Here is a 20823-nt window from a genome sequence, read left to right as displayed (position 1 = left end):
GTTACAATATTTTTTCCCATTTTACTGGTAATCTTATGGTCCGGTATGGGTACGGTAAGGTCTTAAGGTACTCGACGGGCAGGCGAAATCTTGCACGAACGGCGTGCGTAAGTATCCCGTATTATAATTATGATGCTCCCATAGGTTTATAACCTTCAAGTTAAGCAATGCCATTAGGACAAATTAACCAACCAGTTGAGAGCGAATATTTTCAATATTGCCGAATTTATAATTAATTATTTTACGAAATCTACCTACTACTATATTGATTTATACTACATTGATTTTTATTGTTTTCGTGCCATACTTTAGAATTTGTTTATGTAGCCAAGAAAAAGACTGATTAAAATTGTTAACTGTTTTTATTTTTTATAACACAAGTATGACTACTTACATCAAAATATTCTGAAAAATAAACTTGTTGCATTTATAAAAACTGTCTTTTATTCACAATCTCTGAAGGTTAAAATGCTGAAACTTGAAAATGTACTTAATACATAAATATATTAATTAGGTGTATCTATTAAAATAATATTAGGTATATCTATTAATATATTAGGTATATATATCTATCAATAGGTCAATATATCACATCTCTTATTTACAATAAAATGTATATTGTAGCTCTGGTAACGTGTAACGAGATTCAACAGTAAAAGAACCAGTTAAGTGCGAGTCGAACTCGCGCACGAAGGATTCCGTACCATTTGTACAAGAAAACTTTGTACCTACTTTATTTATTTTTGTGATATAACCTCAAATTCACGGTTTTCGGATTTTTCCCTATACTTGTGCTATAATATATTGCTACAGCTGCCAAATTTCATGATTCTAGGTCAACGGTTTTATTCCCTGGACGGATCTTGACAGACATGACCGACAGACAACAAAATGATCCTTTTTTGATAGGGTTGAAAATGAAAAGGGTTTTTTTCTCTGGAGGTACAGAACCCTAAAAACAATGTAGCAATTTTAATCTATTTGAAGCTTGCATAGTAGGTTTTAATTATTGGTTGAATCTCTAATACATGTCAACTTACAATCTAATTATGTACAATAATTTAAGTAGGTGTTAAAAATCTACTAAATATAAAAAATTACAATCTAAAAAATAAATAATATTTAAAGTTTTGCGCCCGTCTAAGTTATTTACAGATGTGGGGTTTTCCCTGTAAGTCTGATCGCTTCTTTCTGTTTCCGTTACAAAAATCAAATATACAAAGTCGTAAATAAATAATCTAACTATGAAGCAATTGTTTCAAAATACTTTGGCCCCATCTATCAAAAACATTCTCAAAAATCCTCAAAACCGAACCAAACTGATTTTCATGTATACAGCTTACAGATGTCTATCAAAGTTAATTACAAACTACATATATTGTGCTGACGTCGAAACATACTATATTTAAACAACGAATAAAGCTAGAATTATTTAATCAACACAAAAATGTGCAGAGTTCACCATTGTGATTTGAGAATATTATAATAAACGTGAGAATTTATGTTTATGTATGTTGAAAAATTTAAACTTGTCAAGGAACCTGTAAAACAAGGTCATTATTATTAACAAAATATAATAATATTTCCAGATTTTACTAATTTATTATAGTAACAATTGGGTATTTGACTCCAATTTTTTTATTTTATAAACTAGGATAAAAATTATGACGAAAACTGAAAAAACTAATTAAATCGGATCAAATAACAAAAATTTATAAGCATTTAAATATTTCTGATTAGACAGAGATAGCGATGTAGAATTATGACGTCATTGTGACTAATGCCACACACACCCACAACGCGCCCTGTCACCTCTTATTTTGATGAACTCCCTGGCGTTGTCCTTGTGGTCTTATTAGTGAGAGGTCCCGGGTTCGATTCCCGGCAGAGGAATTTCAGAATTTTATAATTTTTAAATTTTCTCTGGTCTGGTCTGGTGGGAGGCTTCGGCCGTGGCTAACTAGCCACCATATCGGCAAAGCCGTGCTGGCGATTTAGCGTTCCGGTACGATGCCGTGTAGAAAACAAAGAGGTATATTAATAAAAAACTGCCAAACCCCTCCCAGGTTAGCCCGCTTCCGTCTTAGACTGCATCATCACTTACCACCAGGTGAGATTGCAGTCAAGTGAATAAAAAATGAAAAAAACCTACCAATTTAATAAAGCTGAGTTTTTATTCTTTCCGCTTTGTAGGTGTGCGTTGCGCTTATGCGTGACAAATGTGCGCTTCTTATAATTAATTTACAGGGCAGACTCCCTACATACAGTACGCGGTAGAAAATAATGCACATAGACCCTTAGAAAGAGAAAGCGGTTTTGTAGAACATTGTCTTTGTCGTTGAGACCTACACAACGTCACATAGGTATGAGTGACAGAGACAACGCTCTACAAAGCCGAAATCTCATTCTAAAGGTCGATGTACATTATTTTCTGCCGCGTACTGTACCAAATAACGACAAAATATTTAAAAATACCTTTCGACGTTAGATTGGGCTGAAATATTATATTTGGCTCGCGTAATAATTCATTCATTGCTGTCTATTCTCTAAACAAAACTGATAGGTCTAAAAATAGTCCTTTTCTGCAAAGAAAAATTGAGACGTATAGGACTTTATTTCTAATTATGTCATTTATTGAGCAAAGCTATAAAATGACAAAGTTGATTGACTAATCGTCCATGAATTAATTTCATCATAAAATGCATTAACTGTATCTATCATTTAGATCACTATAAAAATTGTACTTACCTACTTAATACTAAATAAAATAAATAAAATATAATAGGTAATTTAACCTAAACCTACTGGGGAGGTAAGCTCCAAACGGGAATTTCCTCCTTTTTCTTATCTTTTCTATAATGCCTATCCCTCATTCGGATGTCATCTTGTCGCGTTCTGAACTCTATTTGCTCACTGCGCCAATCGACGCGTTTCTTCGGCGATCCATGTCTATAAATCCGTTTTTCTTTATCATTATCGTCAAAGTACACTTTGCTCTTAAGGAATAGTCCATTTAGTTCTGGATCGACTTCGATAGGTATTTCGTCTACGTAATCATTATCGTCTAGAAGTTCTGATACATCTTCTCGGTTGAATGTAAAGGAATGCGGGTAGTACACTTGTAAAATGTCTTCTTGTCTGAACTGTTGCATTTGCAGCCACACGTGTGGGAGTAAAAGGGGAAATCTGCTTATCCAATATGTGATGAAACCATCTGGCAGTTTGCCTAAACTGTCCCGAACTTCGACTTCCAACTCTCTGTAGTGATGTTTCTGTAAAGATATAGAAATCCTATGTTAATCCACAAAAATCGACAATTTACCAAATTTTAAATCACTAAGGTCTTTTGATTAGGAATATCTTTTAGACTGTGGAATAATTTGGAACATACAGATTTTTTTTAAGCACAAATGATTCCAAATACCCAGTAGCCCTAATAGGACTTTGCATGTTTCGAAAACCCTGCTGAATTTCGGTATAATAATATCAGAGTAAAATATTTTGTTTTCAAGGTCTGTGTTCTGTGCTTCATTAATATATTTTACTAAGGGCGGTAGTACATATAATAAAAATAATAATAAATCTTTTTTATTCAAGTAAACTTTCACAAGTGCTTTCGAATAGTCGGATACCTCTACCACTGGTTCGGAATGCCTTTCCTACTGAGAAGAACCAGCAAGAAACTCGGCGGTTGCTCTTTTCAAATATTTGATATACAATATTATGCCATGTATTACCCCTATTTCACCCCCTTAGGGGTTGAATTTCCTAAAATGACCTCAACATCGGATTTTTCAATACCATAATGGGGTGCATGATGCATCAGAAGTGGGATTTCAATTAATATGTACCTTATTTCTAATCGCCCTCAATAGATGCGAGACTCGGTCCCCTCTATAAGTGCGTCGCGCGCGCAAGTCTCCCGCAACCATAGAGCATACGTGCAATCTCCAGTCACCGCGAATGACGCAGCGCGCATCCTTGTCTAGAGGATGATCTATGCCTTCTTTGCTGGAACTTTCTACATGGTCGCTAACATCCTGTGGATTTTAATTATAGTAACTTAAAGATTAAACTTTACGAACTTGAACCATAATTAAGTTACCACAAATCAACGAGTCATGATCTTTAATATGGTTTAATATCTTTAGTAAATTGAAATGTCGTAAATCTTCTGTCGACTTAGTTTGCGTGGACTACGACTACACAATTTTCAAACCCCTATTTCACCCCCTTAGGGGTTGATTTCTAAAAATCCTTTCTTAGCGGATGCTTACGCCATAATAGCCATCTGCATCAATTAATCAATCAGTCACCTTTTCCTTTTATATTTTTAGACTAATCATCATTATTGACTTGGTTTGGTGGCAAGAGTACTTCTGAATTCTGTTTAATAAATATCGATGTACCTGCAAAAAGTTCAATATGCTCTGCTTGCCCCAGAACATGGGGTATTTGAGCACAGTCTCACACGGCGGCCGCGAGTGTGCCTTGCTCGATATCATCGCCCTGATCAAAATCTTTGTTACCAGCACCTCCTCTTCAGGCAATACTTTGCTAAAAAAATTATCCTTAATCAGACCCGATAGTAAAAGTTTACTACATACAAATAAATATTCTGTCCAGTTGCCGACTATTGGCGAGAAACGGTTGAGTTAAAAAAAAGTTAGCCAACAAATGAGAAGCCGGAAGCGAGTGTGTAGTTCGGATAGAAGTGTCGCTGCGCTGGGCGATGAGCGAGTGTTCGAGTTCGACAAGCGAGTAATTTCCCGCCATACATTAATTAATCCCTGCCCAAACTGTGCGAGTATTTTGACCGCCATTTTTTCTTTGATAGCTCTTGTTGATGCATCAAACTAGTGGTGAGCGAGTTCTCGCCGGCAGTGTACACAATCAGCGATCAACTATTAACATATTTACTCGTATATTCTCTTATTGACATGAAATCATACGTTTCTTTCTAACATTCTACGTTTCTTGAGCGAGAAAATAGTAAACTTCAAGAGGAAGCCTAAAGATCAATATATCTTAAAATGTCCCGTATGGCCATATCAAATTGGTACTAATCTACTTGAAGGTAGCAATTTCAATGGAATGGTAAACTTTAACAATTTCAACTTACTCTAACAGGTCTAAATTATAGTCTCCGGTCAATATATTGGCCTGTCTTCTTAACATGTCCCCAAACGGATGGTATCCTTTTGACAGCACATAGTAAAATACGCAGCCTAAAGAAAACATGTCCACTGATGTCGTCTGAAAATAAGAAAGAAAATTCTATAAACGGTCAATAAATAAGAAACAAACGGAGGACCTAAAAGAATCAGTACCCATATTATAAATGCGAAAGAGTGTTTGTTTGTTGGTTTGTCCTTCAATCACGTCGCAACGGAGCAACCGATTGACGTGATTTTTGGGTATAGTTAAAGACCTGGAGAGCGACATAGGCTACTTTTTATCCCGGAAAGTCAAAAAAATAAAACCTAAATCCAGCCGTACGAAATCGCGGGCATCAGCTAGTCTTGTCTATAAATTAATATGTTAAGACAAAATTCATGGAGAAATTTTGAGGGCAGCGGCAACGCGGTGGCACCATGTGAGCCTTCATATATATCATCTACATTTCTAGTAGGTATCTCAATATTGAATTTACAGAGATTATCACTATTAAAAATTAGACATGTGTCCGCTATAGCTTAACTTAACTGAAAACCGCTGCCTTGCCTTTAGCGTACCATAGCGTTATTGTCGTAGCTAACAACGGTTATCAGCTAACATCTATGACGAACCACTTGAGAACGCAACGCTGCCAACTGGCAACTGACAATGCATTGTTTGGTTTTTGGTAACTAGAAACGCAATAATTATGCCTTCTCTTTCTTTCTTTCACTAAAAGCTGAGAAGGAGCGGTTATTGGCTACCGGCTTAGTAACTAAGAACTTGATAAACCAAAGCCGACCTTATCTCTATTACGCTAAGGCTTAACTGTACAAGTACTTGTCCATTACACTTTGATCTATCAATCTTAATACAGTTAGCCTTAGAGTAATAGAGATAAGGTCCTCTTTGGTTTATCAATCTTCGTGAAATGTTTTTGGTTAACTTGACTGTGGCAAACTATTCGTGCAGGCGTCCACTATAGTTTGACCTATGTCAATGATCATTATAATTAAACTTTGCTGCTATGAACTTAAGGTTGTGATTACTTCACGATATTCATGAAAGTAAAATTGGTTTTATTTTAGTGAATATGCGCGCGCTAGCTATACAGACGCGGTATTGATACGGCAGCTAGCTTAGTTACCACTACGGAAACCGCTGCGCGTTGCGCATATTAAATTAGTTGAAACACAACTCTGATACCGATATTCGGCAACGGTTATCAATATTGGTATTGAAACTAAATAACTGTTGATTAACCGTTGCCAAAAATAGCCAATAACGCCCATCTTTATTAAAAATACTTCCACCATCATCGTTATCGTTCAATTTCCCAATGACCATCGAATCATCATCAACACTGTCACCATCATCATCAATGTCCATCAACCTTTTCCACAAATCCTCCTAACTTATCTTAACATAACCAGTACTTACCGTTCTCTCCCCATTAATCATCTCAGGCGCGATCCATCCATCAGTGCCAGTAACTCCGGACCTTCGTGAGAAACTAACGCGGCCTATATTCAGCTTCTTCGATAGACCGAAGTCTGAGATCATGGCTCTAACTTCGCCCGACCCCGTGGGCATTGACAGTAACACGTTGTGGGGTTTTATGTCTCTGTGGACTATAACAACATGGGTTTATTTTTGCCATATAAATGAAAAAACTTAAACTTAAAAAACGCTTCTTCTATGTTTTTTCGTTCACTGTTTTGACAAATTATAAAGACAAAAAAATCAAATTATTGTATTAAAAAGGGCTTCAATATTAAACTACCAATTACCATGATCTAAATATATAAAAGAAAAACTGACTGACTGATCTATCAACGAAATTTGGCATGCAGATAGCTATTATGACGTAGACATCGCTAAGAAAGGAGTTTTGAAAGTTTTACTACTAAGGGAGTAAAATAAAGGTTTGAAATGTGTGCAGTCCACGCGGAAGAAGTCGCGGAAATAAGCTAGTCTTCGATAAAATATAAACTTACCAATATCCATGGAATGTAAATGTGAAAGGCCCAACGTGGCCTGTCGTAACACTTCGACTGCATTGATCTGACATTCGAAACTCAATTTCTTCTCCACATAATCTTGTAACGTCGCCGAGCATAACTCTAGAGCTATATACCTGCAGAATAAACATTTTCGCTTATTACTTATCTATATATATAAAAGGAAAAGGTGACTGACTGACTGACTGATCTATCAACGCACAGCTCAAACTACTGGACGGATCGGGCTGAAATTTGGCATGCAGATACCTATGATGAGGTAGGCATCCGCTAAGAAAAGATTTTTGAAAATTCCAACTCCTAAGGTGAAATAGGGGTTTAAAATTTTGTAGTCCACGCGGACGAAGTCGCGAGCATAAGCTAGTAATACAATAAGAAAAAATCGTAGCCTTACCTTAAAAGAGGGTGGGCTCGGAACCGACGGCTTAAAATCCTTTCCGAAGCACGAAGGTCACGAAAAGGGCAAAGGTCACCTCGGTCATCTATTTAGTTACTGGCTAGGGTCAACGTCGCTTAACCAACGTGATTGTTTTATATGCGCTGTCACAACTATGCCATAAGTCCCTCAGGGTGTTGACTGCAATTTTTTCTTTTTTATACCAACCAAAATTGGTAACTGGATAATTGCCCGTTCGCGATTTTTGCGTGCCTTGGAGAACGCTTTAAGCCGTGGATTCCGATAACAATAACGCGAAATTTCAAAAAAAACCAATTATTTTAAACGCAGCCTGGTATTAAAAGCCCACAGGCCACAGCCATCCCAGTTTTGTAAATAACTGCTCGGTCATCCTTAAAAACACTGTGTTCGATCCGGTGACTTGCCAAATTGTTAAGAATAACAGATCCTGGTTGAAAACATGATAGGACGAAGGTCTTACCTAAACTGCTTATCCCGTTCAGTGCAGTAGTAACGTACAACGTGCGCGTGCGCATCGGATTCACGCAGAAGCGCCACCTCGCGGTCGGCGAAAGTGAAACACTCCGGGAGTAACCGTTTCACTGCAACTGCTCTCTTGTCAAACACACCTCTGCAAATAAAGAATAAAGTCGTTTGTAAACTTCCATAGGACAATAACCTTTAGTCCAAATAAAAATAATAGAAGTAAGATGTTTATTTTTATCCCTACACTGATTTTGACAAAGCTCATATTATTTCTACGCTCTAAGCATATAATTAGTACCCTTATTATAAATGCGAGTGTGTTTGTTTGTTGGTTTGTGGGTTTATTGGTTTGTCCTTGAATCACGTAGCAACGGTGCAACGGATTGACGTGATTTTTTGCATGGGTATAGATAAAGACCTGGAGAGTAACATAGACCTGGAGAGTAACATACTTTTTATCCCCGAAAATCAAAGAGTTCCCACGGGATTTTTAAAAACCAAACAAAGAAGTTTAAATAAATAACGAATCTTGTTACAACGCAATAAAGTGCAATTCAGCTCACAAGGAATTACGTATCATTTAATTAACGTGTCTCTTTCTACCATGTAAGCTCTTATCTCCTCCTCTCTTTCATGGATTAGTGGAACGCGAGTGCCGTCGAGGGGGCGCACAGCCATAGGTTCTCAAGTCATGTGATCAAATGAGCCATGCCTGCTAGTAGCCCGTCTACCAGTCACTTCCGGCCACCCTCTTTATATAATTCCAACGTGCTGAAAGTCTCCCTACACTGCGCTTACTTACACATGGCCACCAATCTAGGAATTTCCGGTTCCAACGACCATCAGACTCAAACTCAAATTATTTATTCAGAATAGGTAAAAATTTACGCTTACTGATGGTCAAAATTGTTAATTTGTAAGATGATATAGTGGTGATAATTAATACGTACTTAAAACTAAAGCTACAATGGTTCTAAACGCGCCCAGATATGAGAAGATCTCATCTGTCCTCAACTTGCCCATTGTTTGGGTTACGTCAGTGACCATAGTCCTCCTGAGGATCTTTTAATTAACTACAAAACCACTTACCTATACACAAAAGTGCCTTCACAGCCCTTTCCCAGCACCTGGTCAGTGTTGAAGCTAATCCTGCCGATGCGGACTTCCCCTTCACCCACGTCTATCAACTGACCGGTCACTTCTCCTTGAGAGGAAGTCGATGTGTTCGAACTACGAGACCCTCCTTGCGAAAGTTGTTGGAATTCGCGAGCCTAGAAACAATATTCTCGTTAAGAATATCAAAACATAAGGGTATAACTATAGATTGGTACAAAAATCTTTTTTTTGAATGGTGTAAAAATATCTCAGCCATAGCGCGCTTCCTTCCACTATAAGTCGTTGCCTACGCGCCACGTTATTTTGAACTAGCTGATGCCCGCGACTTCATCCGCGTGGACTTAGGTTTTGAAAATCCCGTGGAAACCCTTTAATTTTCCGGGATTAAAAGTAGCCTATGTCACTCTCCAGGTCTTTGACTATATCCATGCAAAAAATCCCGTCGATCCGTTGCTACATTGCGACGTGATTGAAGGACAAACCAATAAACCAACAAATAAACACACTTTCGCGTTTATAATAGGGGTAGGGGGTAATGATGGCGCGATTAATATGGAATTTCTTATGTATACCTACTTATGTGATAGGAAACAAGTCTAATTATTCACCTGAATAAATAGATGAACTAGGAAGTATTGAGAAGTAGTACAAAGTATTGAATACGATAATAATTTAAACAGATAACTATTAATTAATAATATACAAATATTGTTACAGTTTAGCAATTTTTAATACTACAAATACAAAAATTATCAATGGATTATATTTATAAAGCATATTAATACGCATATTGATAAGAAAACCTGAATAAAAAAAAATAAAAAATACCTGATTAAAGGTACCTGAATAGTGTAATTTTCCGATTAAATTAGTGCGTATTTGTATGGTGCGCCACAGGTTGAGATGGCAATCAGGGTATGAGGCGAGGGGACGCCCCGCTCACTCGACAGAAAAATAATTGTACATCGACCTAGAGAGAGAAAGAGATCGCGTTTTCGTAGAGTGTTGTCTCTGTCGTTGAGACCGACAGAACGTCACAATGGTATGAGTGACAGGTCGATGTACAATATTTCTTGCCGACTACAGCATTTAAACTTAAACGGCAGTACAATACAAACCTGATATCGCAGATACCAGAACATGGTAACGACTAATCCCATTAGAATTATAAGCAACACTTTCAAGGCCTTATTCTCCTGCTGATGCAACCAAATGTACGCCTGCTTGTACCACAGATCAGGTCTGAAATAGAACTCCTTTATCTCCAATTCATCGGTTTGGACAGACACTGATACGGAGTTAGACTTTTTAGTTTCATTTTCGCCATCTTGTTCAGCTGAATGAACTTGTCCATTTATCAGTTTCATGCCGTTGTTTTGGGGTACATTTTGGTTCATTAAATTCGTATTTGGCAGTAGCGGTATCCATGTCGTAGTGAGCTCTGGCACTTTATAATGCCCTAGTAGCAGGTATGGAGGTGTCACGTGTAAGTTTATATCATTGAGTTGAAAATGCACGTTTTTATAGGGCTCGTATGTGTCCCTATCGCCTTTTGCCTGAGTCTCTGTGACCGGACCTTCTAAGAGAAGAGGTCTATGCCCCGTGGATATAGTTACAGTGTTTTTGTCCACAAGTGATGAGAGAGCGTAAAGTCCGTGGTTGTGCTCTCCAATGTATAGAGTGGGGCTGCAATGAAATAAAAACTGTAAATGAAATGTATTTATTTCATGTAGGACAGCTTGTGCCACTTATGATGTCTCGACTCTACCATCGTTTCGGAAAGCAAATTTTAGTGAGAAGAGCCGGCAAGCACAAAGCATGTATATCGAAATGTGATGTGATGTGAGCTTATCTTTATTTACTCGTATTGATAACAAAGCCCGGCCTTATTTTGTTTATGGGATAAAATTTCAATACATTCGACTTGGAGAAGATAAGGCGGTTTCTGTAAAAATATGTAGTTTCAATGTTAGGTTCAGAGATGTGTATATAAAAATCTTTGAGCCCGCGAAACTTTAAAACTACACATTTTAAATAATAAACTCCTCTACAACTAAGGCAGGGATACTTACTATAACTCAATATTCGAATTTTTAATCCCTTGGCCATTCGTCAGAGTAGTGGCATCCTCCATAATATGGTCCAAAGTATCATCACCAATCGAGTTGAAAGGGACAGAGATAAGCCCTTCTCTGTCTAGCAAATAAGCCGCTATTACTGGAGTTTCGAAGTTATGCGACCACACAAGGTCGCCAGTTTTTCTATCGAACGACATTACCCGCCCATTTGAAGTTGACGTGAAATGTATTATACCTACCAACAAAGAGAGATTCAATTACAATTTCATGAAGATTGAATGGCGTGTCCAGTGATAAGAGATCAATTAGTTAAAGCAAAGGTTGACGCCCACTGCATGCTGACAGATTGAACATAATATTTTTTTAAAGAGAATTGCAACACGATCTATTATAGTTTATTTTATTGGGAAAACCAACAGCTTTTGTACTACATATCTAGGCATAGAATTAGATAACTTATAGCTAATATGCTAATAATATGTTTTCATGTTGCATTTAATATTTAACTTTGTCGGTATTTTAAGTAGGTACCTATTCAAAAATATGAACTAAGTCAACGCTTAACTGAGGTTTACACTAATAATCTAAATATATAAAAGGAAAAGGTGACTGACTGACTGATTGACTGACTGACTGACTGACTGATCTATAAACGCACAGCTCAAACTATTGGTCGGATCAGGCTAAAATTTGCCATGCAGATAGCTATTAAGACGTAGGCATCCGCTAAAAAAGGGTTTTTTTGGAAATTCAACCCCTAAGGGGGTGAAATAGGGGTTTGAAATTTGTGTAGTCCACGCAGACGAAGTCGCGAGCATCAGCTAGTTATTTAATAAAACTTTTGGTAGTGGCTGAACTTTTCATAGCGTCTGGCGTCATAAAACGTAAGATCGATCCAAATCAATCAAAGAATCAAGGAGATTTTGTTTATGGTATACTTAAATTGTGCACTATCTTTTACATATCAAAAGGCATTTCTGTTGCTAAAAACAAAGCTATGATAACATTTTTGTATTTACCATATAAATTGATAACCTGTAAAGTAGCAGATTACTTTACAAAGTAGGCGCACTTATCAACCAATCCTGTGAGCTATAAGATACTGCAATTTTTTTTATGGTTCTGTACTTAACAAGTTAGTAAGTACAGAAAATATAGGCTTATTTGTGATTGATTGGTCACTCAAAATCGGTAACGCCCACCGACTTTTTTGTCTTTTTCATTTGTATGGGATTACGTAACAGACAGAGCTCTATACAATATACAAATTAACTTACTCCATGGATAGAATATATTATATATGTAGTTCATTTTCATCTTTCGTTCGCGACCTTCCCAAGTTGGTATGCAAACAGTGAATGGCACGAATCGGACAACTTTAATATACCTATACCTATAGTACGCGACAGGTTGAGATAGCAATCGGGGTATGAGGCTGGAGGGATGCCCCGCACACTTGCACCTCACCCGCGCTCGTCCGCATCGGGTTAGCGCGGGTGCTGTGTGGTTGTGCGGGGCATCCCCATCCCGATTGATATCTCGACGTTGCACACTATATAGAAACCAACCATGTCAACAGTTATTTTTAATATTCACAAAAACACTTGCGTTACAGTTATTAGTTATTTTAATAATACCTAGCTGTAATTACCCGTATCGATCGTACTACTTATCGTACTATACGGTATAAACATATCACTCTCAAGGTAACTCAAATAAGTCACTGAAACTTCATTTTTTGTACACACATCAATGATCTGTACTAATATTATTAATACAAAAATGTGTCTGTCTGTCTGGTACCTTTTCACGGTTCATCCGTGTAACCGATTTTGACAAAATTTTGTACAGATATAGCTAACATCTTGAAAACTGACATAGGCTACTTTATATCCCGGAAAATCATAAGAGTTTCCACAGGATTTTATTCGAAGTCGCAAGAATCAACTAGTTTTATAATATGTAAAAAACAAGTAGACACTAGATACGCTACGCGTTTGAAGTAAAGACATTTGGGTCACCTAGCTTCGTGGTTAGCTAGCTATCTCTTCTGCTTTCGTACGTTTTGTATCATCTGCCTTATTCACCACCGAAAACGGATTTTATACGCCATATATACTCGTAATATAAAAGTTACATATCTATGGTATAACAGCATCGACCAACATAATACTCTCATTAACATCTATCCTATACTAATAAAGCTAGAACTATTGACATATTTTATAATAGGTCAATGACTACAACCGCTTAGGAGAGTTTACAGTGCACAGTGCTTGCGTAAGGAAAATATCAATTACCTTAAACCTGTGCAGTGGGTGATTTATCGATAAACATAGCCAGAGTGCTATATGTACCTTTGATTACTGAAGGTAAGTTGACAAAATGCAAAATACATCACATACCAATCTGAAAGCTTAAAAAACTGTACATACCATAATCGTTTAGCATTTCTTTGCCCATGGCGTGGGAAGTGTAGTCGAAGAATGTGACATTCCACTTCTGATTGTCATTGTTCGCGTCGTGCATCAGGATGTTGTACTCGGTCCGCGCGACGAAAACACCGCGCTTCTTGTCCGGCGGGCACGTGTTATCTTCCTCACTCTTGAATATCTTTGATGTATCAAAGCCTGGAACAAAAATAAGGTCATCATCTTCATCAACCCATTCATCATCGTCATCATCATCAATAGACGTCCACTGCTGGACATAGGTCTCTTGTAGGGACTTCCACACGCCACGGTCCTGCGCCGCCTGGATCCAACGGCTCCCTGCGACTCGTCTGATGTCGTCCGTCCACCTAGTGGAGGGTCTTCTAACGCTGCGTCTTCCGGTGCGAGGTCACCATTCCAGCACCTTGGGACCCCAACGTCTATCGGTAGTACGAACTATGTGCCCTGCTCATTGCCACTTCAGCTTCGCAACCCGTTGAGCTATGTTGGTTACTCTAGTTCTCCTACGGATCTCCTCATTTCTGATTTGATCACGTAAAGAAACTCCAAGCATAGCTCTCTCCATCGCCCGCTGAGTGACTTTGAGCTTTCTTATGACCAACCCATTGCCGGCTCATTACTGAGCACGAGTCTCCTCTCAGAATGAGAAGGGTTTAGCCATAGTCTACCACGCTGACAAAGTGCGACAACAAACTCTATTTCTTAAGAATCTTCGTCTAATACTGGCTTGAACATAACGCAACATGATATTAAGTACTCATAATTTTTAGGGTTCCGTACCTCAAAAGGAAAAACGGAACCCTTATAGGATCACTTTGCTGTCTGTCTATCTGTCTGTCAGTCAAGAAACCTACAGGGTACTTCCCGTTGACCTAGAATCATGAAATTTGGCGGGTAGGTGGGCTGGCTTTAGGGGAAAAATCTGAAAACCGTGAATTTGTGGTCACATCACACAAAAAAAAATTGTGGTCATAAACTAATAATTAGTATTTTCAATTTTCGAAGTAAGATAACTATATCAAGTGGGGTATCATAATATGAAAGGTCTTCATCTGTGCATTCTGGAACAGATTTTTATATTTTATTTTATGCATCATAGTTTTTGAATTATCGTGCAAAACGTCGAAAAATACGACTGTACTACGGAACCCTCAGTGCGCGAGTCTGAATCGCACTTGGCCGGTTTTTTAATTTACCTGAAACTTGCTCCCTCGTTCCTGTCAAGGGATCCAATATGAACCATGTATCACTTTTCTTCCCCGTATACAAAATCCCTTCCGTCGACCGACACGGCGCATTGGCAACCAACTCTGGTATGGTAAAAGGTAACTTCTTAAGCATCTGCTTGTCCCCTCTAGGCCCATACATGTACAGAAACCCATGTCTTGGATCAGGTAAAAATTGGGGCATCAAGTTGGCATGCTGATTTGGTACTTTTACCACTGGTTCTGAAAAGATATAAGTTGTACAGACTTTTGGATTATCGAAATCAAGAATAGAAAAAAATATTTATATTCAAATAAACTTTCACAAGTCTTTTGAATCTCTACTACCTACCTACCTACTTTTGAATCATCAGATGCATCTACCATATTTCAGAATACCTTACCTACTAAGAAGAACCAGCAAGAAACTCGGCGGTTGCTCTTTTCAAAAATTCGATTAACAGTAATATGACATACTAGCTAGCATAAACTTTTACAAGTGCTTTTGAACCATCACTGAATCTACGACTGATTTGAAATGCATTTCCTACCGAGAAGAACCAACCATATACTCTGTGGTTGATCTTTTTCTTTTATACTTATATCTATGCATTCTATTATACTTACTAGCTGATGCCCTTGACTTCATCCCTATTATTTATTACTAGCTGATCCCCGCGGCTTCGCCCGCGTAGATTTAGGTTTTTAAAGATCCCGTATAGCCTATGTCACTCAGGAATAATGTAGCTTTCTACTGGTGAAAGAATTTTTAAAATCGGTTCAGTAGTTCTAAAGATTACCCCCTACAAACAAACTTAACGACATCGGGCCGTGCAGCAGAAATCGTAATATTTTAATTTCGCCATAACTTCAAAACCAAACGTCCAATTTTAATCATTCAAAGACCAAATATTATCTCCATAAACTGTTCTTAGTGATGAAATCATTTATTTTGATAAGGATTAATAGCATGAGTAAAATAAACGCGTTTAAATGTAGTCCAAAAAAAATTCAAGATTTTTAAATAAAAAAATGGTTGCTGTGCCTCACTCGACATAGATGGGTATAGTGTGTCGCGGACTTTTTTGTAGATATTTATAAGATCTACAATTAATTAGAACATTTTATGGTTCTATCTTTTATAGTTTAGGCAGCGTACGCAAAATAAGTAACTTTTCTGGTTGATTTTTTACACCTTGTGTCCGAAAAACCCAAATATCTTACGGAACCCTATTTTTTTCCAAAATAAAATATAGCCTATGTTACTCGTGGATAATGTAGCTTTCGAATGGTGAAAGAATTTTTAAAATCGGTCCAGTAGTTTTTGAGCCTATTCAGTACAAACAAACAAACAAAGTTTTCCTCTTTATAATATTAGTGTAGATTATTTATTTTATTAGTTATTAAAAATCCCGTGGGAGTTCTTTGATTTTCCAGTATAAAAAGTAGCCTATGTTACTCTCCGTGCTTTCAACTATCCCTGTACCAAAAATCAAGTCAATTGGTTGCTCAGTTAGGGGGTGAAGGAAGGATAAACAAACACACTTCCGCATTTATAATATTAGTATAAGTATAATATAGATAGAAGACAATTTTTCTTAATGTCAATATTATTGCTGGTGATAAGAATAAGGAAATAAGATTCTTCCATATACATATTTGTTTACTTGTTTACTGTTAGTATAACTAATAGATAGCAAATTATTTATCTTCAAAACTTATTTAGTAATCTATAAATTAAACCTTGCGATTTATGATAAAACAATAGGCACACAGTAAGGATATTACATACAGAGGTTTGACTAAGCCGTCTACAAAGAGTATGTAAGCCGTCTAGACAGAGCAATCGTGCGGAAAGTCCGGCGAGGTGATTACGTAAAACGTTGCAGTAGCGACAGCAGTAGCAATGCGACAGTTCATTTGCTGTCTCTCTTCTTCTTCTTATTTTGCTTTGTGGCTATTGTTGTCTCTCTCTCTAGCCGTAGTTACGTGTGACGTTTGACAGCAATAATCGCGAGATTTACGCCTGTCGCAAGCCTGTCGCGAGATACGTAACCACCCCGCGGGACTAAAGGGCGACACGAACGTACCTACGTAGTTAGGGCGCTATATTGAAGGGTTGTCGTGGTTGTCATTTACCATGAGATCAAAGGGGTCGGGTTATTCTGTCTCTCTTTATATTGTGCTGTAAGTGTACTGCTTGACCGAAACAACCTACGAGTTGCCGGAGAATGATAGCGACGTTGAATTCCTTGATTTTTACGTCACCTGTCACCCTCCCACAATCCTCTGTTTCAGTGAAACGGTAATAAATAATAGGTAAATATAATCATAGAGCTTTATAAAAGGTTTATGAATATAATATACATTATACATAATATTAGGTAATAAACTGTAGGTATAGGTAGTGATAGTTAGTCTTGAGTCGGACGTTTGCTATACATTCGTATCCATCCATTATCATATCCATTCTGGGTCAGAATAATAAAACAGAAAATGCTTTCAAATATTATATTATTTAGTAGGTACTTATGTAGAATTAAATCTTATTGTTAACGCTTCAATTCTCTTGGAAAGCAATTTTCATGGCATACCTAATAATACGTTCGTTGAAATAGGTATCGGATTGATACGATTTTCATTGTCGCAAGTGCAATTATTTTTTTGCATATCTAAAATTGTTACTATTATCTTAATTAATATTCATTGAAAACCCGTCGGCAACGATATTTTAGCGGTTGCCGCCCGCAGTCTCGTATACATAATATAATTTTACAGGAGACAAGGTGTGCCAAATATACACGTTTTCAGGAAGCTACTTTGTTATTTGTGCACGTGATCTAATCAGAAATGAGGAGACCCGAAGGGGAACCAGAGTAGCCGATGTAAATTAACGGGTTGCGAAAGGGGCAATGGGCAGGGCACATAATCATGTACATAGTTCGAAAAACCGATAGACGTTGGGTCTCAAGGTGCTAGAATGGCGACCTCGCACCGGAAAACGCAGCGTTGGAAGACGCTAGATAGACGACATCAAACGAGTCGCAGGGAGCCGCTAGATTCAGATGGCGCGGCGCCAGACTGTGCGTGTGGAAGTTCCTACAAAAGAGACCTATGTCGAACAGTGGACATCTATTGGTTGTAATGTGGTTCTTCCGATACTATGAAATGAAAGGATCATTTAGGACATGAAACAGTCTATCAGCATTTTAAAAAATCGGTTTTATTTATTTTGATGGACAACTCGCGCTTGACCAAAAAATTACTACTTATACGCCAAAATTGTTTTCACAAAAAAAGACCTAATGGTTTCTAAGACAGTAAGTATCTTCTATGGTTTTGGATTTCCCCATTCTGTCCCAGTGAAAAACGTATGATATGGACACCCTAAACGTATTTATTTATGACGGTAGTACGCGCCGCGAGGTGTCTTAGTTGATAACTCCACGTTGCCGGCCATGTGGAACGAAGCCGGCTCAACGATAAGGGCGTCAACATTTAAACGCATTGATAAAAAACCGGCCAAATGCGAGTCGGACTGGCGTACTGAGGGTTCCGTAGAAAGTTGTAGGGTAAATTGTTCGCACATCACGGATATCGCAAAAATTGTTATTTTTTTGTGATCCACAAACTCACGGTTTTCGCATTTTTTCCTTTGCATGTGCTACTAAGACATTTCTACCTGCCAAATTACAGGATTCTAGATCAACGGGAAGTACCCTTATAGGTTTTAATTCCCTTGGTGGGTCTTGCAAGACAGGCGACGAACTGATCCTATAAGGGTTTCTTTTTTCTCTAGATGTACAGAACCCTAAAAATGATAATAAAAAACGTGCCAGGCACCTGAACTGGGCGTTATGTAGATATAGTCATAGATTAAGTTAATCATTTGTGGTTGTATTAATTATTTGTCCTGATTTGCACTAAGTAGCTTACTTCGACTAAATGAGTTTCTTTATTGAATGTAAAATTTAGGCCATTTTGGCCCAAATTTCAGATATCATCATATTACACTGATTAAATATTCTATTTTTATTGTTCTAGGTCAGATATCATATCCAATTATCTTATTATCTATGCCCAACAATAAACAACATAGTTTTATATTTGTTTTAGAGTTACGAACCTTGAAAAATCTCTTTTTAGGGCAAATTCTATGATGTTATCATAAATAAATATAGTAGGTAAATAAAAAATAAAACAACCTAATAATGTAGAAGGCAAAATATATAAAAGGAAAACCTGACTGACTGACTGACTTATCCTATATGACGTAGACATCCGCTAAGAAAAGATTTTTGAAAATTCAACCCCTAAGAGGGTAAAACAGGGATTTGAAATTTGTGTATACCACAAGGACGAAGTCGCTAGCATAAGCTAGCCATGTCTAAAAGAAGAACTGACTGACTGACATTTATCATGATCATGAAATTTTGCATGTAGGTTCTTTTAACATCCCATACACGATTACTTAATATTCTCCTTTTCCTTGGAACTCAAGCATAACTAGTGGGAGGAGCGGGCAGGAATATCGTCGAACAGCTGGAAGTTGAACTGACTACATTACTGATTTATAATTTTTAGTTTTACGTACACTTCATATTTTTTAAATCCATATCAATAATTGCAAAACTGGCAGAATTTGAACCCACATCTGCCCGCCAGATCTGCAATTTTTGATATATGTATTTAAAAATTATTTACATTTCTGATTGCTGTTAAGATTATGAGATGTTGTTTATTGATGCAGACTTTTAGTTAGAGCTACATATAGGTATACATCAAAATTTAAATGACTCTGTAACCTTGTTATAATATAGCTAAGATTGTAAATAAATTGAATGTGGATTAATTTTGTGACAGACCCTACAGGTATTTTTAAGTATGTTCAAAAACTTATCAAAAGTGATGTGCAAAAAAAAATTATCAACATATTATTTAAGAAAAAAAATTAATCATAAGTTGCATCAGACACTCTTAACTCAGACACTCAGAAATTAGTTTGTTATTATTTTATAAACATCTAATTTATTGTTGTGTAATGTTTGTTCTAATAGGTAGGTACCTATTCGAACAAACATAGAATATATGATGATTGTTATAATACATCCACAAAAAGTCATAAAGTTCATGCAATAATGTATAAGTTTTTTACAGGTTTTTTTCTACAGGTAATGAAGATGATACAAAAGCACATGTACAAAATAGTTGTTTTACCATCTTTTAGTTTCCATATAATATTTCCCGATTGCGGCTCCACAGCCACCATGCCGCCGCCTAACGTGGCAAACAACAGCGGCCGGTCGTCCAAAGTCCTAGAAATTTCCGTGATCTCCTGCAAAACAATTACATACTATTCAATTCACATTCATTTCACCTTGCACTTTAATATTTAATGCTCTCATAAACCACTTCACCTTTCTATCCTTATTCTCCGCTCCTAATACAAAGGTCTCCAACGCAATTAATAAAATAAATAGTAACTTCATCTTTGATTTTGGCTTATCTACTTTTGTACAGTATTATATCCATTATTCCCAAAATACATGTGTTATTAACTCCATCACAATTAAGCCGTATCAAAAGACAAAAGAATAGTCGCAGTAGATTTAAATGAGAAAATAAATAAAACACCGAAAACTTGCTTTTGCTTCCTTCACTTTCAATTATGATCACAGAGTACATTATATATACTGCAGGCCGATTGCGAATCGACTGCATCTATCATTTAATGACAGCATCAATGTCAAAATATGGTTTTCCTATCACGGTTCGGTGAGACAGTCCACAAAGGATAGATGTGGACAAAAAAATGTTTTGACAGTTCATTTACACTATCGATAAAATTTATTGTATGAAAAATGCTATTGCGGACGCGTTTTGAAGTTTGATGTCATATAAGAACCTCGA

At 37.1% G+C, this 20823-nt stretch overlaps 1 protein-coding gene across 1 annotated transcript; it reads right to left on the bottom strand.

The window, feature by feature from the left end:
- Positions 1-343: 343 nt before the first annotated feature.
- On the bottom strand, positions 344-20580 carry Ire1 (serine/threonine-protein kinase/endoribonuclease Ire1). Its single transcript, XM_034974403.2, has 14 exons — positions 20331-20580; positions 20131-20248; positions 14905-15156; positions 13691-13885; positions 11250-11490; positions 10296-10863; positions 9151-9332; positions 8057-8206; positions 7155-7294; positions 6598-6788; positions 5123-5256; positions 4410-4557; positions 3852-4040; positions 344-3272 (listed from the first exon to the last, which is right to left on the bottom strand). Exons 1-14 carry the CDS (start codon positions 20400-20402, stop codon positions 2802-2804), a joined length of 3051 nt encoding a protein of 1016 aa, XP_034830294.1. The 5' UTR covers positions 20403-20580; the 3' UTR covers positions 344-2801.
- Positions 20581-20823: the final 243 nt, after the last annotated feature.

The sequence above is a fragment of the Maniola hyperantus genome, chromosome 13 (genome assembly GCF_902806685.2).
Source record: "Maniola hyperantus chromosome 13, iAphHyp1.2, whole genome shotgun sequence".
Classification (NCBI taxonomy): domain Eukaryota; kingdom Metazoa; phylum Arthropoda; class Insecta; order Lepidoptera; family Nymphalidae; genus Maniola; species Maniola hyperantus.
This window is presented reverse-complemented; position numbering and strand designations above follow the sequence as displayed.